This window comes from Lygodium microphyllum, chromosome 12, assembly GCF_053477565.2.
Source record: "Lygodium microphyllum isolate KBCC chromosome 12, Lygodium_microphyllum_v1.1.10, whole genome shotgun sequence".
Classification (NCBI taxonomy): domain Eukaryota; kingdom Viridiplantae; phylum Streptophyta; class Polypodiopsida; order Schizaeales; family Lygodiaceae; genus Lygodium; species Lygodium microphyllum.
Genome location: NC_141146.1, coordinates 144819612 through 144844549, shown reverse-complemented (window position 1 = coordinate 144844549; position 24938 = coordinate 144819612). Strand labels below are relative to the sequence as shown.

Below are 24938 nucleotides of genomic sequence, written 5' to 3'. Positions count from 1 at the left end.
ATTGAATCTTCGAAAATTTGAATTGAATTGCTTGGAACCATAGTTACCATTAGTTTGAAATTGTTGTGGTCGCTTGTCTCTTCCGCGAATCTTGTCTTCAGTGTCATGAGCCAAGGAAATTGCATCTTCAAGGGTTGTTGGCTTGAATATATTGACTTCAGCATAGTAATGTCCAAGTAGACCAGACATAAACTTGCGTTTGTGAGTCGCTTCAGGTACATCTTCGAGCATTCGGAGTTGCAATAGAGCATTCCAAAAACGTTTAGTGTATTGGGAAATAGATTCGCAATCTTTTTTGTTATAGAAGATCCCATTGCTTTATGGCTTTTTCATGGAATTGAGAAGGAAGGAAATTCTGCAAAAACTTCTTTTGGAAACTCTCCCAGGTAGTGGGACAATCAATGCTCTTACGGACCATAGTCCACCATAAAGATGCTTGATCGACTAAATGGTTAGTGACAAATTTAATTTTGTATTTCTCAGCATATGTTTCTTCATGAAAGTAATCATCAAATTGACTGATAAATGCAAGTACAGTCTTTCCATCTCGAGATCCATTGAAAGTACGAAATTTGAAGTTTCTTTTACTTATCTTTGTTTCTTTGCGGATGGATTGGGCTTCAAGTGTCGCATCGATAGTACGTCGTATAAGATCTTCAGGTTGCGGTCCATCTTTGTCGGTGGTAGATCGTTGTAGATTGGTCAATTGAACTTGCAAAGCTTGTCGGGCTCTTCGTTCTTCATCAAGTTGCATCATAATCAAATCCAATTTTTGTTCCATCGTTGGTTCAGGTAAATCACCTTTAGCCATAAGATCGTCCATATTTTGTTCCGTCATCCTATAAAATCCAAAAGACCTCACACTTTCGAAATTTGATTAGCGGGATGAGCGTAGCTCAAAGTCGGGTATACAAGGCTTATATATATTTTGTTTGGCTTTTATGGTCTTTGTCCTTTGCGATTGCGGTATTCGTTGTCTTCGTAGAAACTGCGTATGAACTGCGTATAACCTTCTGCGTTTGCTGAAACTGGTTCAGCAAGTCTGCAAATAGGAACAGGGTCTTCCAGAGAGCAATAAACGGTTTCTGTGCTTCTGCGTGTGAACAACCTTTATGGGAGTTATTGAGTAAGTCTGTAGTGACTTCTGTGACTTGCAGAACTTGGAGAAGTAAGTAAGCTTGGAAGACTTAGATGATTTAGGAACTTTAAGCTTGAAGAATCTGACTGTGACGATTTCGATTTTAGGTGGAGGGGCCGTTTTTCGCCGTCGATTCTGGCGTCAGGATACCGCGTTACCAATTGAAAAAGTTGGGGCCCTTAAGCTTTCTAATAAGCTTATTAAGCTTTAAGATAAAACTTTTAGACTTTTTGGATATGGAGCTTATCTGTTTGTGTTTGAAGACGACTTGATGTAGGAATTATCCACGTGGTCCTCCGCCTCCTCAGGCCGGTCCTTCGCAATCAGAGAGTGCAGACAGGGGTTCTTGACTGCCAGGAATACACCGGTATTGACCGTTCGCGATGAAACTGACTGTAGAGCTCGATCATTCCAGGAGCTCCGCCTTCGCGCAAGATGGTAAGCGATTGAAAGCTCTCGATCTCAGCTTCGCTCTGATACCATTGGTGCACAGATCAGATGCCGTAAGCGCACGTAGTGAGCGTCAGAAGGTCCCCAAGAACAAAAGAACTCTACTTTTTGCACACAAATCAATGTAGAAAGCTTGCACGACATGAACAAGAGACCAATTGGGTGCAATCTCCCCCCATGCCTTGTGTGAGCGCTCCACAAAGCATGTATTTCATATATTAATCATCTTCAAGCTCAAATAATAGCCCAAATTACAAAATAGCACGCTTTAGCTTTTGAGTTTGCTTTTGTGCCAAATAGAATTAAAGCTAATGGGCGCCCAAGAAATTAGGCGTACCCAAATACAATGTCCAAATACAAATATCTAAATCGTGCGCCCATGTGCATACAAAAATAATAAATAAATATCAAGCGCCTTGATAAATAAGCGCGACAAAATATAGGCTCCATGCCTAAGGCACACGGCCATCAAAATATTGATGATAAAATTGAATACACGCTATCCTCCAATGCTTTCCACTGCCACCGCTGCTCGCTCTACACATCAACTGAAGCATTCACAATCGTTAGTAAAATAATACAATTAAACCGACAAAAGTGAATACCTAGCAATCTTCAGCTACATAAATAAATTGGTTAGAAATCAATCCTAACCTTAATTTATCATGAGTGCGCACTTTAAACTCATAAACGTTTATTAATTAAATATGTATTTTGCAGAATCACCCGCTATGGAATCACCCACGTACACATAAAATTAACAAAACGCCCGAAAAGGATAGGCGTCCCCATCGACTTCTCGCACAAAGAATCCACTTTGTGTATGAGCCCCGGTAATAAAAGTTTACGGAATCCACCATAAAACCTCACGGAATCTATCGTGTAATATGCCTCCTGGCATCAGCATCTCCTAAGGCAAGTGCCAATAGAATAGTGTGTCTATTAGCTTCTACCCAAAAAAAGGGTTAAAAGTTTCTACTGTCTCTCCTTCTAGTGCATCTATCCAATATTTAAAGCTTTCCATAGTGCTTTGTTCCCTTCGAACAGCACTCAATGCAACCATACATTTGTGGAGGCTAGTGTATCATTCCTCAAACCATATCTTCAAATTGATTAGCTTGGGCTCTGTTGATGTACATGGTTTTGCCCTTGGTAGCACATTGCTTGTATCTCTCCACTTCTCTTCATCACTTAAACCTCATACTACATCAAATAGGATGTCACTAATTTTTTTATTAGGGCTTTATAAGCTCAAATAATTCAAATACTATTTGGCTCTCATATGGCACCATGTCAAGAGGGAGGATTACCATTCATGTGACAGCTTTTGAAATACCTTTCATTCATCTAGAGTAAGTCTTAAGCTACATAGAAATCTAGGTATATTATCAACGAAACAAAAAACTACTCTAGGCCACTTGGGTTGGTTTTCAATTTTCTCATAAAACAATCCTACATTTTTAAAAAGAGAAGAGGTGTCTTTCTAAATGTTTTTATGAGGGGGATTGTTAAAACCCCCAATGTGGAGATATTTGCAAACACAAAACTAGAGACCTCAAAGAGAATGACTATTTGGGATTTGAAACCCTTACGAGAACAACTCCAAGGACGTTTGCAAGTAAAACAGGCATCGCATGAAGCAAGTTGTTAACGACTGCATCTTTTCGTAGACATAGACTCTCTCTCACCTAATCTCTCTCCTTGCTTGGCCAAGTAACTGTGAGGGCACACTATTCACCGGTGCATGGCCATGAGACTGACTAGTTGATGGCATGTGCAAGCAAGTTTGCTTGTGCGTGTCCTTGGGCTATCATACCCCATGTGGCTGAAAGGAATCTCCCACGAGAAAAGCTGATATATATGATGGCGTGAACAGCGGTCTCAAAGGCACCGGGCGTAGTTAAAGGAACAAGGGGGGGTTAAAAAGAAGACTAAAGGGACATTGGGACGTCCGGGTTCGGGACACGTGTCACGCAGAGGGGTGGCCATGGCATGAAGTGCGGTCGTCTCCTTTTGTGAGAGAGAGAGAGAGAGAGAGAGAGAGAGGGAGAGCGGACATTTACGAAAAAAAAAAAGAGGGAGAGCGGACCAATACTTCGAGAGAGAGGGATGGTGACGCAGACAGGGCGCAGGTCCCCGACGTTACAAGTTCACTCTTCTTCTCTGCTCCCTTCTTGTTATAACTATAAAGGGCTCCCCTCCTGTCTGCTCGTCTTTTCTTCCTTCGGTCACTAGCCCACACCCATACATACACACCCCCCCCTCGCCTTCCTTCTGTCCATGCCATCAGCCCTAATGCCCGACAACCCTCCCGCCATGTACAAGCGCCTTCCCTCTCGTGAGTCTCGCGACGATCAGCAGCCTCTCTCCGACGGTAAGCTCATCTCAGATCTCTTTCTTGCATGGGTCACATCAATGCACTCAACCCCAGCCCTAGTTCGTCAGACAATGCTCGTTGGACTCCTGCCTCTGGGTTGATTCTCTCTTCCTGTCTTGGCGATGGTTGGAATCGTGGCAAGTGTTCAATTTTTGCTAGCGAGTCATCTTCATGCAGAATCGCATTTCTTATGTGGGGACACTTGTGCTTTCAGTCTTCGATTCATCGGCGCGATAGTGTAGACTTATATATGCCCAAGATGTGGTTATCGATGGGTTTATGGCAGAGAAAACCTCCGCATCTAGGCAGGGTTTAGGTTGGCATTGTTGCCGGGCCAAAAGAATGCAGTTCGAATTTGTTGTCTTGGCGTGATAATGTAGACTTATAGGCACAAGATACGGTCATAGATGGCCCTGTGGCATCGATGGCAGAGAAAATCTCCACATCTGGGCAGGGTTTTGGGTGGCATGGATGTGCGGCCAAAAAAATGCCGTTTGAATTTGTTGTATTGGTGCAAGAGTGTAGACTTATATGCACAAGATGTGGTCATAGACGGCCCTATGGCAGCAATGGTAGAGAAAGTCTCCAATTCTGTTTGAATATAGTGCAGGCTTTCAGGCCAGATGCTATTGAGCGACATAGGAGAATAAATGCACCTTTCATGTTGATCACACTCACCAATCTCATTTCTGAGCTGGAAGCTTTTTAAATAAGCTTTACCTGTTTTGATGGATATTTGTGTTGCTGTTTATGGCACAGGGATGGCATTTCCTTTCGATCCTCTGGTTGATTACCCTGCCGTATCTCCACCATGGCACCGTTCCTTGCCTCATGTCTCTGTGGCTATTCTCTCTGCAGTGTTGTTTGGCTATCATATAGGGTAAGTATCTTGTTTGTCCTCCCATTATTCAGCTGACTGTACTGCAAGCTAGAAATCTAAGCACATTGTTTCTGATGTACAGGGTTGTGAATGTGCCCCTGCAATCTATAGCCCAAGATCTGGGGTTTGCAGAAAATGTGCTTGCACAAGGTGAGGGACCAAGTGTCCAATGCAACCAGCTCCAGAGGCCGTGGTTCCATCGGGAAAGGCGCCCTAACTGTTGACAGTTCCCGGAATATCTCATCTTGGTTGCATTGCATTGCAGGATGGGTTGTAAGCACATGCCTATTTGGGGCTTTCTTTGGATGTGCGGTTAGTGGAATGATTGCAGATGGTTTTGGACGTCGCCGTTCCTTTCAGCTGAGTACAGTTCCTATGATACTAGGAGCATGTGCAAGGTCAGCAACTTGAACTATGCTGCAAGCTGTACTTCCTTCTCAAATTGTTTATGGCAACTGTGCTTTCCATCGAGTATTATCAATTAAGTAATAAGATAGTCATCAGACTCCCTGGATCTTCCTGTTGTGCAGTGCATTAGCTAGAAGTTTGGGAGTAATGCTCCTAGGTCGCTTCTTAGTTGGTTTAGGACTTGGCATTGGAGGGCCTGTGACAGCACTTTACGTTTCGGAGGTATGATGGCATTATATAGTAGCAATATCAGAGTTGTCTGCTCTTTAAACAATGGTGTGCTTCTTATTTTCATGATGTTGTTTGACATCTGCAGATTTCTCCAACAGCTGTAAGAGGCACCTATGGCAGCCTCTGCCAAATTGCTACTTGTGTCGGCATTTTAGCATCCTTGGTTGCTGGTCTTCCGGTTGCAACTATTCCTGGCTGGTGAGTTATTTGAATGAGAAAGTGGATGAAACATTGACTGTAAGGATCATTCCCGTGGGAATGTGTGGAATTTCAGGTGGAGGACATGCTTCTTGTTATCCTTAATTCCTTCTGTTTTATTGGCTTTTGGAATGGAATTCTGCTCTGAGAGCCCACGGTGGCTTTTCAAGGTCTAATCTCTTAGCTTGATCATTTGACACTCACATTCTAGCTATTCTTTTGTCCAAGCTAAATAGTTCCCTATGATGTTGCTCTAATATGTCTTGCTGACTGCATTGGAGTCCCAGAAATCATTGTGGCACGAAGCTGAACATGAAATTGAAAGGTTATGGGGTCCTGCTCATGTGAAATCAGCATTAACCGAGTTGATTCGTAGTGAGAGACATGAAGAAAGCGAGCAAGCATCATTCACAGAGCTATTTAACGATCCATATAGAAAAGGTATGTGTGCTGCACCACCATTACATTTAGACAACAAAGTTTATCTTCAACAAATGCTCAATTGGAGAATAGAAATGTTTCTGACATTATGGAAATGTTATACAACATGCCATAAACATTTTTTGGCTTTCTAGATGCTAACAGTGTAGTCTTTGATGTCTTGTTGGCCTTTCAGTTGTATTGATAGGAGCAGCATTATTTGCGTTCCAGCAACTAGCAGGAATCAATGCAGTTTTCTATTTCTCTTCCACAGTCTTTAGGAATGCTGGAATCACCTCAGACCTAGTTGCCAGTGTATCTGTTGGAGTTGTGAATCTGTTTGGTATGTACCTTGCTACTTGTCATCATTAGACTTTTGATTTTGACTGCAAGAACAAATTGATCGGTAATATAATACTTTTCATAGTACTGGATGTTAGATTTGCACAAGTGAGCTTTATAAAGAATGGTTTTTGATGTTCAAATTGCAAACGGTACCCTATGAATCCTGGATACGAGGTCATGAAGTAAGAGAGGTTATGAGAATGAGAGCACCACAAGTAGACACACCCTTTTAGACTCTTTTACAAAGGTTGATTATGCTTATCTTAATCCAATGCCATCTTTTTGTGAGCAATGTTCCTTCTGCTCAGTGCTTGGATTAAAATCTAGGCTATGTATGCTTCATAAATTTTGGATGGAAGCAATCATGTGCTCAAATCATATTTGTGAATAGGTGTCTAAGAAAGGTGATGGCACAATAGCAAACCTGGCATGGTAAGAAACCATTTGTCAGTTAGTTCTGCTTTTTTGATTGTGTAGCCTAATCTTATGTCTGCAAGTAATTGCAGGGCAAGTTTGAGAGTAAGGCAGAAAATTGCATTTTTGTGGGCTAAAGCAAGGGACGTGGCCTTTATATGACCTTGCCTCCCACTAGAAAGGTTTTCACTAGCAAGGATGCCATTTTTCATAAAAAGACTAGAATTACCTCTTGGTGTTTTTGAACAATATCAGGTTCATTTGATACATTTGAGAGGATGCTGCCCATTTCAGTTGATTTGGGAACTGAGTTTCCCACTGGAAATCGGCAATTACAGCAAATCATGCTTATACTGGATGCCTTAGATCAGCCTATGGTAAGACCCGGTACATAGCAAGGAGTTGAGCAAAGTGTTGCCGATGAGAGAACAACCATTCAACAGCAAGTCAAGTTTGTAGGTGGTTGTTAGCTACATTTCAGGACAGCAAACTTGATGCTCCACTTTCAGGATAGCAAACTTGATACTCCACTTTCAAGCCATACTTGTTTAGAAGCATGAGATCATGAGGATACATGTCTTTTGGATTATGTTTGGGCAACAAGCATGCTTGATGCTCCACTTTCAAGCTGTACTCGTTTAGAAGCATGAGATCATGAGGATGCCTGTCTTTTGGATTATGTTTGAGCAACAAGCATGCTTAGTGATGATGAGTCTAAGGATGCATGTGACATTAACGGGGTGGAACAGATGCAAGCTATGCTTAGATGAGAATTGACACAAGGGACTTGGTTGATTTGCCACATGTGAATGCATAAAGTGAGACTACAAGATTAAAAGAAGGGAAACAATGCCATTCATAGGTACAAATCTCATCTTGTCACCAAGAGCTACGCATAAAAGAATATCCATCAGTTGGATGTTAGAATTGCATTTTTGCATGGTGGTCTCTTAAAGGAGGTACATGTTTGGTTCTGCATGCCCCTTGGCAATGAGCATAAGGTATGCAAATCAAAGAAGTTTTAAATGGTTTTAAGTAGGTACCTAGGGTTTGATATGCCAAAATAGATTCGTTTTTGCTTAGTCGAGGTCATTTAAATAGTCCAATTGAATCTAGTGCCTGTCACATCAACTCCACAGGATGCCTGTTATGTTTGTGGACATCGCTTGTGTTGTGTCTCGTGTGCAGGTTGGATTCTAGGGGAATGTTTCAATGCCACCATCTACAGCTGTAACCATCATCATTTACGGCACTTGTGACGTGTCCAGCACTGAAACCGCTGGTAGAGCTTATTAGCATCAATCACAGTACACTGTGAAGTGCCCAATGCTATGTCTGTTGCTTTCTCAGCCATCGTACAACAGTCTTGCACCCAAGTCTCATTTTGAGTATTGGTAGTGATTTGTTGCCTTGGGATCTCTTAGGAGTATGATACACTCCATCCTTCTCATTCAGTCCGTTCCATGGAGAGTCATTGGCTGTTGGACAGCCTCACCTCTGTGAACTTACATTGTATCTCCATTTGACAGTGTATTGAGTTATTCATCATGATATATTTATGAGTTTATTTGTTAGTCTAGTGGTGTTTTGGATATTCCTTTGGTAGACATTATGGGTACTTTGGCACATGCTTTTATGGCTTATGATGACTCTCAAATGGAATTGGAAGTAATAGATGTGCGTTTGGTTGAGCAAATACTTATCCATTGGTTGCGACCGCATACCTCTCAATTGGTTCAGCAAGGTGTAATGCAAGCTCTTATCAATCTTTATGATAACAATATCTTACAAGGATGTACATGTAATGTTGAAGCTAAACGCATGTTGTTGGGATTACTAACCATGGAAAAATTGGAGCTTCAAGCTGATTTGTGGGCATCAATGAAGTATTTTTGCAGTAGTGGTACTACTCTTTTACAATCTTTTCAAGGCGGAAATGTATTACGTTGGTTGGTATCATTGCTTAAGTAGTCATCTTATACCCACAGTTAGAATATGCATTGGTATTGCTTTCCACTCTCTTTGCTGAGATTGATGCTAACTGCATATTGCATGGAAAAAGAAAATGCTTGCATTGATTGCTACTTGGTGCAATCACTTTAAGGATAGTGCTCAGCCTACTCTACAAGATGTGGTTACTTCTTTGGAACATTTGATGCTGGTCTTATGTCTAAATCTGCAGAATTAAATCATGGACAGCAAGTATACTTTGTACAAAGCCAGGATGAAATAAGCTCACTCTCAATCAGGAACTACATCAACTAGAAGAGGAGTCGGATGCATATGATCATGGTTATGAAAACTTGGATAATGATTTTGATGAATGGTATGGTGATAATGAGGATGTACATGAGATTCATGATGGCTATAATATGATAGATGATGGATATGCTTATGATGATGATTATGGGGATCTTTCTTCCTACCCATTTGACCTGGGTCGTCAAGATTATGAGTTTGATGACAATTTTTCTCCTCTTGATCATTATTATGATGGTATACCTTTTGATCTAGGAGGCTATCTTTCAAAGGTTTATTCGCTGAAAACTAGTCATTTTATCTCTTATTCTGCTGCAGACAGTTTATGGATAGCTTACTGTTTTGGCTCAGTTTCAATTCTGATTTGACTATAGAGGAGCAATACCTATATGGGCTGAAAGTATATCCGATGAGCTTTCTTTTGACTCATAGCACACTTAGTAATTTGGATGTGCCTATCAAAAGATATCTCAAATTTACTATAGCAGGGTTTGTAGTAGACACCAAGTTGCCTATTGTTTACAGATGTCTTTTCTTGGAGTTATGGTGATTTAGTTTTCAGTTTTATCATTTCAAATGGATGTCCATTTGGTTTATTTGCTTTTCTACTTCCGATTCTATCCATTACTTAGTACATATTAGTGCTTTTCCTATTTTTGGAGCCACTTGTGACAGTGTTGTACTCTGATTCCTTTTACATTTAGCCATTGTAAACAGTCCACCAATGTTTTTGAGGACAAAAATTTCTTTTGAGTGGGGATGGAATGTAAGAGATGAAAAGTAGGGTACATAGGGGCATGTATAAAAGGTGAAGGTACCAATCATTTTGTAATTAGTTTTGTATCCAATTTTGACATTAGTACAAGTGTCTTTTCTTGTTTCATCTTTCTCTTTTTGTCCTTTCATGGCTGCCAGCCATCTCTTTTCTACTTTCTTGTCTTTCTCTCCTTGATTGGAATTTCTCTCTCCTCTGCACTCTTCTCTCTTTCTTGTAGTCTTCTCTCTCCTCTTTCTCTTCCCTCTTAGGTTCTCTTCATGACAACATGCCTCTACAAGAGTAGGTTACCATGGATTGATTTTGATGCACAACATTCTGTAAACTATAAAAGAGGTAATTGAAGATTAGATTGGGTATCTCTCATGGTCAACATTCTACTTATCCTAGTGATTAATGGTATGGTGCTTATTAGTAATTTTCAAAACCCCATTTTTCCCACCCTCTTATTGCTCGAACACCGCTTTCATAAGCTTTTGCTCCTTCATATAGTCCATTAACCTCACCAATTTCTTCACCTACCCTTAATATTGTCGTAGTGTGAAAAGAAAGAACACGAACATGGAGAGACGAGGGAAGCAAAAGATTGCAAGAAGAAGAGAACGGAAGAAGAAAATCTGCACTAAACTCCAATAGAATGCTGAATACAAAGCGGATTGATCAGTCCTTGCACACAGCCCAAAGGATTAGTGAGGGCATTGGATCAGGTGGACAATGAAAGGAAGAACTGGATATTGGAGAAGAGACACCGAATGTTGGAGTGTGCTGAATTTGGAAAAGAATCATGTGACTAGCCATTGGAGATCAACTATAAATAGTTGAACATGCCAAAAATAGGTTGATTAATGGTATGGTGCTTATTAGTAATTTTCAAAATCCCATCTCTCCCACCCTCTTATTGCACTCACACCACTTTCATAAGCTTTTACTCCTTCATACAGTTTATTAACCTCACCAATTTCTTCACCTACCCTTACGATCTCTGTGCTGTTGGTATTAGAGTCCATTTTACGATCCTTTCTTGCCGATGATAAGCCAGGTTGTAAGTGACGTTATAAGGTTTACTCGGTTTAAGGCTTCTGTGGCGTGTGTGCCGTTTGTGAGCATAGTCCTTCCCAGTCCAGTAAATCCAATGGCTTCTGCTCAGGCTAGTGGGAATGTTTTTAGTTCTGCCTTCAAAACATTGTTTGAGCGCTATAAGTTGTCAAAAGATGACGTACTAGCGAGACAATAGGGTTTGCACGGAGGAACACGGAGTGAACTCGGCAAACATGGAGAACGAAGAAAAGAGGGAAGAAACTCTGATGAATGGAATAATGAAGTTTTGAATCATGGAGTGAATGTGATACAAGGGAACAAGGGTGCCGTAGCACAAGGAAGATGATGAAGACAGCCACGAACCACGAACCTCAATGTCCTCCTGAAGGGATGTGAGGGTAGTAGAGAGGCTGGAGAGAAGAGGTGACAGACTGAATGAATCAACCGTGAGGAATGAATGAGAGAGTGGCCTATAAATAGGCACCGTCAGTCTAGGATGGCGCCCCCTTTTTGGGGCTGCAAACTCTTAACGCAAACCCTAAACACAAAATGCAGAAATACAAAAACACAAAAACACAAACTGCGGGTGAAGGGTGAAGGTCGGCCAGTTTGCAATACGGTCAACTACATTTAATGCAACCGACTTGACAGTTTTTTGGAATTTTCAGCAGGCTATAAATAGCCTGACACTAGCACACTCTCTAACACTTGCAGTTGCACATTTTAGGGTAGAGATCAGGCAGATTGCAGCAGACTTCGAGGTGTACAACAAGGAGACATTGTCGAGGTTGAGATACGCAGACATACAGACTACGCCCGTGTACATATCTGCATTCCTTTTTATTCGGCATACTCCATACAACAGATCTTCTTGTTCTTCTATCTCTTTCTCTCTCTCTCCTCTCTGTGTTCACCCTACTCTCTCAGTCTTGGTCCCACACTTCCACATCATTGCACTCTAACAATAACCTCCAAGTAGAGAGGTAGCAAACACCAAGCTAATAGCAAGCTGGACAGCAGGGCAGTAGCACTAGTTGCAAGGAAGTAACACCTCAAGGAGCATGGGCAACAAGAGAGAGATGACCCATGAGGAGAGGTGGAATGATCGAAGAGAGGAGTGGTTCATAATGATAATTATCAAGATAAGAGGGACAAATGGCCACAATAATTACTTCTATAGGGGGATTTTGGCCATTTGTCCTTCAAAATTAATATAATGCACGTTTCACAAAGAAGTCTTTTTTGGGCTATTTTGAAGAAGAAAATTAAACATTAATATATGATAATGTTGTGTTATGCCTCTAATCTTAGTGGCTCAAAACATGGGATGGGACTCGCTACATTTTTGTGTAACTTGAGAACACGAAACAAACTCATTGAGATGAATACACATCACAACGATCCTGAATGCACTCAACGCAGAAGTTGCAACTATACCAACAAGAGTGGGTAACCCTCAGTGCAAGTTTGTTAGCAGTCATTTATGTCATGCACAATCATCCCCTGCCTCTGAGTCTCAGTTGAAGTCAAAAGGGGACATTACAAGCTCTAATATCTTATTATATTCTATATGTCTATCATTTCATGTGTTTTAGTGGAGGAGGCAACTCTTTCTAGAGCATGCACATATGTGTGTTTGTTTTTCAGTCAGTTTAGTGTGTTCACCCTATCTAAGGTTATTTTCCTGCTCAATGCATTTCTTTTTCAGTGACTTAAGCCAACGTTTACTTTGGCAAATGGGGCGATCAGCGTTTCCAGTTGGCAACAAGTATTTCTTGATTATTTTATTGCTGTTGATCAGGTCATCCAGCATTTTTAGGCCCAAATTCATGCAATCGACCTGTTTTTGGCATGTTCAACCATTCATAGCTGATCTCCAATGGCTAGTCACATGATTCTTTTCCCGATTCAGCACACTCCAACATTCGGTGTCTCTCCTCCAACATCCAGTTCTTCCTTTCATTGTCCACCTGATCCAATGCCCTCACTAATCCTTTGGGCTGCATGCAGGGACTGATCAGTTTGCTTTGTATTCAGCATTCTATCGGAGTCTAGTGCAGATTTTCTTCTTCCATTCTCTTCTTTCATTGCAGTCCCTCGGCCAATCTTGCCCTCTATTCTCTATGTGCGCTTAGTCTGTCCACTATCTCTTTACTTGTCTCCTTGAGACTGCGCGTTTCCGAGACACTCTCTATGTTGTTTGGTATCAAAGCCCATTTTACGACCCTTTCTGGCCAACGATAAGCCAGGTTGTAAGTGACATTATCAGGTTTGCTCGATTTAAGGCTTCTATGGTGTGTATGCCATTTGTGAGCATAGTCCTTCCCAGTCCAGTAAATCCAATGGCTTCTTCTCAGGCTAGTGGGAATGTTTTCACTTCTACCTTCAAAACATTGTCTAAGCGCTATAAGTCTCTCTCCAATTCTACAATCATTGTGGATGAAGCACATCCTAGTGCTAAATGGATCTTACCTGAAATAGGAGCAGCACATATTTATGGAGAAAATCAATTGTTTAAGTTCAAAGCTTCAACTCTGTATATAGAAGATCAAGGAATACTCACTGTAGGTGATACTCTTTTTGAAGACCAGCATGTTAATCTTCTATCCTTAGTATTACCCAAAATCCAAAAAAAGCAACAGAGAAAAGCTTATCCTTATTTGCATTTAGGGTATGTAGCTGTAGGTGTTATTCCGATATTTCGCAGAGGTTTACCTGTCTCCTGCATGGCTGCTGTCCTAGATACTAGGCATTGTGAATTAATGGATATGATCATAGGTGCTGCAATTTCTCCCCTTTCAAATGGCCCAATCTTATTTGAATTAAGACCTAATTATGTTATTGCCATTGATAACCCCTATTTGCCTGAATTATTGATGCTACATATCCGCACAATGGGTTTACACATGAAGGCCTCGTCTGCCCACTTGGCGATAGGTCGGACGATAATCATGAAGTCGGATGAGAGCACCCAAAGATTTTTGCCAGACTATGTTAATTGGTCAGACATAGAGTTACCACATGAGTGGCAACTAGACATAGCTTCACTACAAAAGAAGGAGTTGTTACCCCCTCGGATGATCAAGGTTCGGAACATTAAAGGAAAGACCTTACATCTTCCACAAATGATGACTCCTGACGCGCATAAAGTTCCTCAACAGACAGTGGTAGTACCACAGCCTACACTCAAAGTTTCTCCATCACAAAAGGCAACAAGTCTCAAGTTCCATACACAACCTTGTCTCCATGAACATGTACATCATGGTATAGGCTTACACTGCAAGAAGTTAATTGAACGTGCCTCTTCATTAGTGGCGAATGTTACACAAGAATTTGAATATAAAACACACCAATATAAGATTGCACCATATTTAAGACCTCAAGACTCCACTTCTTGGACCGTTGAACTTCAAGCTACAAATTGGACACATTTGGCTCTTTCTAGTTTGATTGAAAATATAGATGCCTTACAACAACTCTGTGATTCTATATTGAGTTTATGTCAAATTGTCAAAAATCAACTTCAAGTGAAATTTGGTTCACCTGTACAAAGTTCAACAACTGCTACTGCATCCCAACTTTTATCTATTCAGTCTGCTAGTCGTCATTGGAATACATTTTCCAATAAAAGACTCCAAAAGGGTTGGAGTTCATATTTCTTCTCCCCTGCTTCTAGTTCCTTGAATATGCATCATGTTTCTCAATCTAAGGAAAAAGAGAAACTTCCTATTGATATAGAAGAAGAAACGTCGGAGCCTTTTCCTACACGCCCCTCTTCTTCTTCTTCTACTTCTTCTTCCTTTCTTCCTAATTTAAATCAGGCCCATCCATCTATCTGGGAGAAGGAGGAGGATGACTACTATGATGATAGCCAGATAATCCAAGATATTTATTGTTTGTCTTCATACTCTACGCTTAAACGAGAAACAACTGTCCAACAACCATGTTTACAACATCCTTTCTTGTTAACTGGTGATACAGCTGAAGAATTCTCAGATTATTTGAACTTTTATTTCCAGATTGGTCTAATGAAGATTATCAAGTTGCTTTTGATCAAGTTGATGCAGTAACGATGGAACGATTTAAAAGCAATGTGAAGCAAATAAAGTTATGGAACAAATGTCTCTCTACATATCACCCATGGACCAAACCAAAAGTCAAGCTCATCGGAAGTTGAATGCCAAATTAGACTCTCGTCTCATGGGAGAGAGTATTGAATAACAACCACCACATCAACCTGCACAAGAACTGCCAGCATGGTATTTTCGAGATCAAGCTCAATTTCAACGCCAGGCAGCTTACACATTGACCTTTTCCGATGAAGATGGGGATAGTGTTGTGAAGGACGATTTTGTCCCCATCAATCCTCATCGAGATGAAGCTTCCGCAGATACCTTGCTACATGCATTACTCGATGTGCATATAGACACTCGTGTAAGTAACTTTTCCTCTTCTGTTATTTCTACTACCAAAACCCAACCAACTCCTATAAATGCTACTTCTTCATATACTGCTAAACCCTCATACACTAATTTCTACAAAAAGATAAGTGCTCCTAAGAAAGTCGTTCTTTTTCTATATGGTCAATTGATGGAAAATCCCTTGAAGAAGTGAAAATCTTGATCTATATGATATATACATACGCAGGGCAAAAAATCTCAGACAAACCACAAACCAGTAGGATCGACATTCTTAATGCTATGACCCATGGATTTGTGGGCGGCTTAAAGCAATGGTGGATATCCATCCATCCACAAGTCAAGCTAGCTATTGCCCAGCATGCAAACCCTATACAACTGTTTTTTGAACTACTTTTAGGAGAATTAGTAGGCAATAAATTGAATGATATCCTAGAAGCTAGAGAAGCTTTCTTTAAAGCCAAATTATGTGACCCAAAACAATACAAAGAATATTTAGTGTATATGGAAGATTTATTATATGAAGGTTTAGGTGTCCATGACAAAAGCATGAAAGAACACTTAGTGTGTTCTCTTCCTGAATCTATACCATTTTAGTATAAACAAAAAATGAAAGCAGAAAATAGAGACTTCACTGATAGCATAGCACAAATACTTCAGACAATTGAACAAACTATCAAGGATGTCTATCAACAACAAAAAATGAGGCAACTCAATTAGAAGTTTCCGCAGTCAGTCCGTAAAGCAACAAGTAAATATGATTTGGATTTTGGTTGTTCCCAGTGTTCTTGTTCTACTAATGGAACTCCCTATACAAGATAATCCAGGTGGTTTTCTTCTCACCGCCGACATTATTTTAACCGTCAAAACAGATTAGACCGATCAGACAATAAATATTTCCACAATCGAAGATCTTCTCATTCACATAGACATGGTAAGCATCGATCCTCACACAGACATAATTCCCATCATACTTCTCAAAATGGTCAGTATAAAAATGAGTTAAAATACTATATCTGCGGTAGCAAGTCACACCTTGCTAATAAATGCCTAAAGAAAATGAAGCAACAAACCCAATCTACATCAGTAAATGCAGCTAAGGTCAATCTCCATTACCTTAGTGATTCGTTTTCTAGTTCTATGGATTCCATATTAGAATATTCTGAATACTCTGATTCTTCTAACACTGATTATGAAGACTGTTTCTATTACTGAGTCTAGTGACTCTGAGTCTTACTCTTCTGAAACTGAAGATAGTGAATCTGCTCAATCAGACTTGTTGTGGCATACTGCAAATCTTGAACACCCATCTTGCTTGGCATTCAATTGTGCTTCTCTTAGCATATCAATATGGTCACGGGAAAAATTTGTTATAAGTTATATTTTCTATTTGATGAAGCCTACCATGATTAGTGATCAATATTAAAATCCATATATGAGAATAAATAGGCTAAACCTTGCTCTCTTAGTGATAGTGAATCTTTTTATCTTTGTGAACCGGATACAAACTATGTCATACATCCAAATACGTTTATACCTGCGAATTCTCATTCCCCTCATTTCTCTGGGCATGGCAGAAAAGACAAACTTTTCCTTTGAGCAACAACCTCAACTAGCAAAGCTTCTTACAAAGGGAAGCAGAAATATGAATCTGATGATGATGACGATGCAGATACTTCTACAGATATAGATTCATAAGATTACCAAAGACAAAATTCGACAAGAATTCTTTGCAAATCCTTATGATCTGCCAAAACATGAAACTCGCAACTTTGAAACTAAAGATAAAGCTAATATGTTTGTGCCACATTCTTTGGATCGGATCCACCAACCCCGACTACAATACAACTACTCCATTCTTTGCACTCTACTTCTTCCACTTTGACCCAAAAAGAAGGTAACATGATTCAAGCTTTCACTGCAATGCAACAAGAACTGCATTCGTTGTACAAAGTGTTTAAAAGAATATTATGCAGTCAGAAGGAATTAGCTCAAAGCAATACCGCCATTATGCAAGAATTACAAATTCCAGATGTACATAGCTGTACTCTCAAGCCTATCAACCAGATAAGGCTAACAAAGCAGCATATACATAAAATCAATGCTCTCAATATCGAAGGTTCAATCCCCATAATTGGTGTAAATTTAAGGAATATGCCGCAATTTTCCTTATATGTTGATGTCTTATTGGATATCGGATCTAGTTTGACTATTGCTCCTTATCAACTATTCTCTCCTAATTATATCAAAACTACATCACCTATCATCGTGGAGCTCTCCAATAACAAAAAGGTGACTTTAATACATGTTACTCAAGCCTATCTACAACTACATGGCATTAAGGTACCTATTGAGACTCAACTCATAAAGCAAATGAGGTATGACCTTCTCATCGGCACAGATATTCTGCAACATTCCTTTGCCTTTATAACCTGATGCAATTCCAACAAAGGCAGTTCACTCAAGGATGAAAGAAGATGACTTAGCCTTACGCAAGGAAGAAATAAAGACCTTACTTAAAAAAGTATTAACTGAGCCAAGTCATTCACCATGGGCTTGTCAAGCTTTCTATATGAACAAGCATTCGCAACCAAAACGGGGTAAGAAAAGAATAGTGATCAACTATAAACCCTTAAATAAATATTTGATAGGCCATGGAGTCTGGACATCCCATTCCTCTCAAAGATATGCTTATCAACAAAATCAAAAAAGCAATGGTTTTCAATAAGTTTGACTTAAAATCAAGTTTTTGGCAACTATCCCTAAAACCAGAAGATAGGTTTAAAACAGGGTTTTGTGTCCCCCATGGACACTATTAATGGATTGTTCTTCCATTCGGCATTAAAACAGCTCCAACTTATTTCCAAGGCTGGACAGATTCCATTCTAGCAAAATTTTCTTTTTGTTTAGTCTACATTAATGACATTTTGGTGTTTTCCGAAACTGTAAAAAAGCATATTCATCATCTCTACAAATCTGCTCAAGCTGTGGAAGAAGCATGGTTCTTTCACCTACCAAATGTATCATGTTTACTACATCTATGGAATTTCTTGGCTTAGAAATTCATCAGGCCAAAATAATTCTGCAAGATCATGTGTTACAAAAGATTCTAAAAATATTGGACCAGTTTACCTCAGTCAAATAGTTACAACAATTTTTGGGTTGTTGAAATTGGATAAACTCTTCTACACCCAACTTAGCTCCGTATATCAAAGATCTGTATACCTTACTCCGCAAAAATAACTTTTCATGGCAACCTATACACACTCTTGCTGTACAAAATATTAAAAATTTTATTCAGCACTTGCCACCTCTGCATTTGCCAACTGGCCTCCCCCTTATCCTTTACACCGATGCTTCTGACACAGGATGGGGCGCTTGCCTTTGCGAAGAAGATATGTCAACTTCACCATTAACTTCACACATTTGCCAATATGCATCGAGCATTTAATATGAGTCACAAACTCATTATCCTTCACACCAGTGTGAGATTCTCTCCATGATAAAAGCTATCAAAGCTTTTCGTCATTTTTTTGAATTTGTGCCTTTCACTATCAGGATAGATTTACAACATGTGCCCAGCTACCTTACCAAAAAGGCTACCAATGAGATTAGGAATAAACGTCTTCTTCATTGGTCCCTATTTTTTTATGCTTTAGATGTTACTTTTCAACATATTCCTAGGATCCACAATACGATTGCCGATCTTTTGTCCCAACAAAAGTGAGTTTGTAATCAGTATATATATTCCGTAAGCACTCAAGTGCCTTTTGTATCTCAATGTGTTGCTGAGTCAATCCATACTAAAAGATATTCTCACTCTAACATTTCTTCTTTGCCTATAAGTACAACCCCTCGAACCATTGTAAAAACACATTGAGTTGAAATACATTGAGCTATCACTTCTCCTCAGCCAATTTTGCACAAACATATTAGCTTTACCTTTAGTTTCAAAGCTGCGACTTTCACGTTTTGGCAGATCATAAGGATTTGCAAAGAATTCTTGTCGAATTTTGTCTTTGGCTTTTTAATCTTATGAACCTATATCTGTAGAAGTATCTACATCGTCATCATCATCATATTCATATTTCTACTTCCCTTTGTAAGAAGCTTTACTAGTTGAGGTTATTGCTCCAAGGAAAAGTTTATCTTTTTTGCCATGTCCAGAGAAATGAGGGGAATGAGAATTCACAGGTATAAACGTATTTGGATGTATGACATAGTTTGTATCCGGTTCACAAAGAAAAAAAGATTCACTATCACTAAGAGAGTGTTCAAGATCTGCAGTATGCCACAACAAATCTGATTGAGCAGATTCACTGTCTTCAGTTTCAGAAGAGTAAGACTCAGAACCACTAGACTCAGTAATGGAAACAGTGTCTTCATAATCAGTGTTAGAAGAATCAGAGTACTCAGAATATTCTAATATGGAATCCATAGAACTAGAAGACGAATCACTAAGGTAATGGAGATTGACCTTAGCTGCATTTAATGATATAGATTGAGTTCGTTGCTTCATTTTCTTTAGGCATTTATTAGCAAGGTGTAACTTGCTACCACAAATATAGTATTTTAACTCATTTTTATACTGACCATTTTGAGAAGTATGATGAAAATTATATCTGTGTGAGGACCGATGCTTACCATGTCTATGTTAATGAGAAGATCTTCGATTGTGAAAATATCTGTTATCTGATCGGTCTAATCTGTCTTTACGATTGAAATAATGTCGTCGGTGAGAAGAAAACCATCTGGATTGTCTTGTATAGGGAGTCCCATTAGTAGAACAAGAACACTGGGAACAGCCAAAATCCAAATCACATTTACCTGCTGCTTTACAGACTGACTGTGGAAACTTCTAATTGAGTTGCCTCATTTTTTGTTGCTGATAGACATCCTTGATAGTTTGTTCAATTGTTTGAAGTATTTGTCCTATGCTATCAGTGAAGTCTCTATTTTCTGCTTTCATTTTTTGTTTACACTAGAATGGTATAGGTTCAGGAAGAGAACACACTAAGTGTTCTTTTATGCTTTTGTCATGGGCACCTAGCCCTTCATATAATAAATCTCCCACATACACTAAATATTCTTTGTATTGTTTTGGGTCACATAATTTGGCTTTGAAGAAAGCTTCTCTAGCTTCTAGGATATCATCCAATTTATTGCCTACTAATTCTCCTAAAAGTAGTTCAAAAAACAGTTGTACAAGGTCTGCATGCTGCGCAATAGCTAGCTTGACTTGTGGATGAATGAATATCCACCATTGCTTTAAGCCGCCCATAAATCCATGGGTCATAGCATTAAGAATATCGATCCTACTAGTTTGTGGTTTGTCTAAGATTTTTTACCTTACGTATGCATACATCATATAGATCAAGAGTTTCACTTCTTCAATGGATTTTCCATCAATTTACCATATAGGAAAAGAACGTACTTTCTTAGGAACACCTATCTTTTTGTAGAAATTAGTGTATGAGGGTTTAGCAGTATATGAAGAAGTAGCATTTATAACAGTTGGTTGGGTTTTGGTAGTAGAAATAGCAAAAGAGAAAAAGTTACTTACACGAGACTCTGTATGCACATCGAGTAATACATGTAGCAAGGTATCTGCAAGAGCTTCATCCCAATGAGGATTAATGGGGACAAAATCGTCCTCCACAACACTATCCCCATCTTCATCAAAAGCGGTCAATGTGTAAGGTATCACGCGTTGAAATTGAGCTTGATCTCGAAAATACCATGCTGGTAGTTCTTGGGTAGATTGATGTGGTGGTTGTTATTCAACACTCTCTCTCCCATGAGACGAGAGTCTAATCTGACATCCAACTGCCGATGAGCTTGACTTTTGGTTTGGTCCATGGATGATATGCAAAGAGGCGTTTGTTCCAAAACTTTATTTGCTTTACGTTGCCTTTTAAATCATTCCATCATTGATGCATCAACTTGGTCAAAAGCAACTTGATAATCTTTATCAGACCAATCTAGAAATAAAAGTTCTAAATAATCTGACAATTCTTCAGCTGTATCACCAGTTAACAAAAAAGGTTGTAGTAAACAGGGTTGTTGGACAGTTGTTTCTCCTTTGAGCACAGAGTGTAAAGACGGACCATAAATATCGTAGATTGCCTGGAGATCATCATAGTAGTCATCCTCGTCCTTCTTCTAGATGAGTGTATAAACCTAATTTAAATCAGGAGGAAAGGAAGAAGAAGTAAAAGAAGAAGAAGAAGAAGAGGGGCGTGTAGGAAAACGCTCAAACGTTCCTTCTTCTATATCAACAAGAAGTTTCTCTTTTCCCTTAGACTGAGAAACATGATGCATAATCAAGGAACTAGAAGCAGGAGAAAAGAAATATGAACTTCAACCCTTTTGGAGTCTTTTATTGGAAAATGTATTCCAATCACAACTAGCAGACTGAATAGACAAAAGTTGGGATGTAATAGCGACTATTGAACTTTATACAAGTGAACCAAATTTCACTTGAAGTTGATTTTTTACAATATTTTCACATAAACTCAATATAGAATCACAAAGTTGTTGTAAGGCATCTATATTTTCAATCAAACTAGAAAGAGCCAAATGTGTCCAATTTGTAGCTTGAAGTTCCACGGTCCAAGAAGTGGAGTCTTGAGATCTTAGATATGGTGCAATCTTATATTGGTGTGTTTCATATTCAAATTCTTGTGTAGCATTCGCCACTAATGAAGAGGCACGTTCAATTAACTTCTTGCAGTGTAAGCATATATCATGATGTATTTGTTCATGGAGACAAGGTTGTGTATGGAACTTGAGACTTGTTGCCTTTTGTGATGGAGAAACTTTGAGTGTGGGCTGTGGTACTACCACTGTCTGCAGAGAAACTTCATGTGCGTCAAGAGTCATCCTTCGTGGAAGATGACAGGTTTTTCCTTTAATGTTCTGAACCTTGATCATCCGAGGGGGTAACAACTCCTTCTTTTATAGTGAAGCTATGTCTAGTTGCTACTCATATAGTAACTCTATGTCTGACCAATTAACATAGTCTGGCAAAAATCTTTGGGTACTCTCATTTCTCTGGACATGGCACAAAAGACAAACTTTTCCTTGGAGCAACAACCTCAACTAGCAAAGCTTCTTACAAAGGAAAGCAGAAATATGAATCTGATGTGATGACGATGCAGATACTTCTACAAATATAGGTTCATAAGATTAAAAGGCCAAAGACAAAATTCGACAAGAATTCTTTGCAAACCCTTATGATCTGCCAAAACGTGAAACTCGCAGCTTTGAAACTAAAGGTAAAGCTAATATGTTTGTGCCACATCATAGTAGTCATCCTCGTCCTTCTCCTAGATGGGTGTATAAACCTAATTTAAATCAGGAAGAAAGGAAGAAGAAGTAAAAGAAGAAGAAGAAGAAGAAGAGGGACGTGTAGGAAAACGCTCAGACGTTCCTTTTTCTATATCAACAAGAAGTTTCTCTTTTCCCTTGGACTAAGAAACATGATGCATATTCAAGGAACTAGAAGCAGGGGAAAAGAAATATGAACTCCAACTCTTTTGGAGTTTTTTATTGGAAAATGTATTCCCATCACGACTGACAGACTGAATAGACAAAAGTTGGGATGCAGTAAAAACTGTTGAACTTTGTACAAGTGAATCAAATTTTACTTGAAGTTGATTTTTGACAATATTTTTGTTAGCAGTCATGTTTGTCATGCCTTGTCATCTCCTGCCTGTGAGCCTCAGTCTGAGTCAGATGAGGACTTTAGGAGCTCTAACTTGTCTATCACTTGTTTTGACGGAGGAGGTAGCTCATTCTAGAGCACTCAGTTTATTGCATTTCAGTGCATTTTCTCCTCCAGTTGGGATTTTATGTGCATTTCCCGGGGCAGTTTCTGCATTCTTCAACCTGCCTCACCTACCGGACATTGTCCACCCTTTCAAGATTTTTCTGAGCATTCCTGGCATTTTTACCAGCATTAAATGCTGGTCGGATCAGCATTAAATGCTGGTCGGACATATTTATGGCCTCAAATTTCAGGTCGGCCAGTTTTTGGGTTTTTTGGCTATTTATAGCCATTTCCCACTTGGCAATCAGTTGTATTATCATCTTCCCTCCTTCTTTGGCAGGTGCACACTCCGACTCCGTCATCTTCCTCCGTCTTCGGAGCTGCCGTCATCATCAGCCTGATCTGGTGCCCTCACTAACGCTTCGGGCTGCGTGCAGGGACTGATCAGTCCATTTCAGTGTATTCAGCATTCATTTCAGTCAGTGCAGATTTTCTTCCTTCATTCCCTGCTTTCTCTCTCTCCTCCTCTGTGTTCGTGTTCTTCTTCTGTTGCGCACTCTCACATGGTGTCATCGCCTGACTGAGAGCACGGAGGACCTAACCTTGTGGAGAGATACCTCACCCCTCTTCTGCTGCTGTCCCCTCATCTCCAACTGCCCAGGCGGCCCCTCCAGGTGGCCATTCTTCTTGCATTTGCTGTAGACGACTTCTCCAAAGGCTGCCACGTCATCAAACAACCCCTTCTGCTTGCGTTTACCATCAAGTGGCCCCTCCTTCAGCTGGGCGACACATCATCAGGCTGCGTTTTCCTGATCTGGTGATCGTTTCCACTCCTGGCGGCTCATCTCCTGCTGGCGACCCACTCCCAAGCTGCGTTTTGGTGCTGGCGGCTTCTGTTCTGGTGATCTTCATCAGCTACCTTTGCGTTTTGCAGCTCCAGGTGTTTGTAGGCTATCACAGCCTGTGTTTTGGTGGTTGGTGACCAGACTGCTAGTCCTACTTCGGCTTCAGCACAGTTTTCTTTGGTGTTTTGCAGATTGGAAGATGTCTTCTCATCAGTTTACGGGCTTTGATGACTCAGATGACGAGCTTTTGTCTCGACACTCATCTGAACGGAGGCGTGATTTTTATCACGAGGACCGTTGTCCGGAGTCTATTCCTCTTTCCCGTCCCCCTTCTATTCATGTATCTCGGCGATCCCCTTCCAGTGGGCCGAAGATGCAGCCTTTGGTACCCCCTGTACAGGTACCCGTACTTCCTCAGCTGCCCAAAGAGGACCGGTTGGATGGCTCCAACTTTTCTCTATGGTCCTCCAAGGTGGAGTGTATCTTGGACTCCTTCGATCTTTGGGAGCTTGTTTCTGTTCCTATTCCCCGGCCTCAGGTGGATCCCGCAGATGGGACATCTATGGATCGTGCAGCCTTATGGGATCGGCTTAATTCTAGAGCCAGATCTTTCCTCTTTCTGAGTTTGCAGGATTCTGTCCTTGTTCATGTTCACAGGTTGAAGATTGCAGCAGACGTGTGGAGAAAGCTCGCGTCTCTCTATCAATAGAAGACGTTTGCCCACCGGATATCTCTCGAAAAGAAGTTGCGGATGCTCGCTATTGATGATAGTCCTTCCATGACGGACCACATCAACAGATTACAGGATATGAGGGATGAGCTTGCATCCCTCGATCGGACGATATCTTCTGAAGACATGGCTATGATTCTTTTGACTCAGCTGCCATCGCCTCGGTTTGATGTCTTCTACACCAACCTTCTTACATCGAGGACCCATGAGAAACTTCTATGGGAGGAGCTATCCCCGCTTG

General features: G+C 40.2%; 1 protein-coding gene across 2 annotated transcripts in view; it reads left to right on the top strand.

Moving 5' to 3' along the window:
- Nucleotides 1-3655: 3655 nt before the first annotated feature.
- The window catches only part of LOC148028400 (Major facilitator superfamily protein), a 34195-nt gene continuing 12912 nt past the window's right edge, over nt 3656-24938 (top strand). For both annotated transcript variants that reach the window (XR_015692724.1, XM_087690214.1), the window contains exons 1-9: nt 3656-3962; nt 4725-4845; nt 4928-4995; nt 5111-5243; nt 5376-5475; nt 5570-5682; nt 5759-5852; nt 5970-6123; nt 6299-6445. Coding sequence is in view for 1 of the 2 variants with exons in the window: in XM_087690214.1 (XP_087546340.1) it covers nt 3869-3962; nt 4725-4845; nt 4928-4995; nt 5111-5243; nt 5376-5475; nt 5570-5682; nt 5759-5852; nt 5970-6123; nt 6299-6445 (1024 nt within the window). In the remaining variant the exon portion in view is untranslated. The remainder of the gene's footprint in view (nt 3963-4724; nt 4846-4927; nt 4996-5110; nt 5244-5375; nt 5476-5569; nt 5683-5758; nt 5853-5969; nt 6124-6298; nt 6446-24938) is intronic.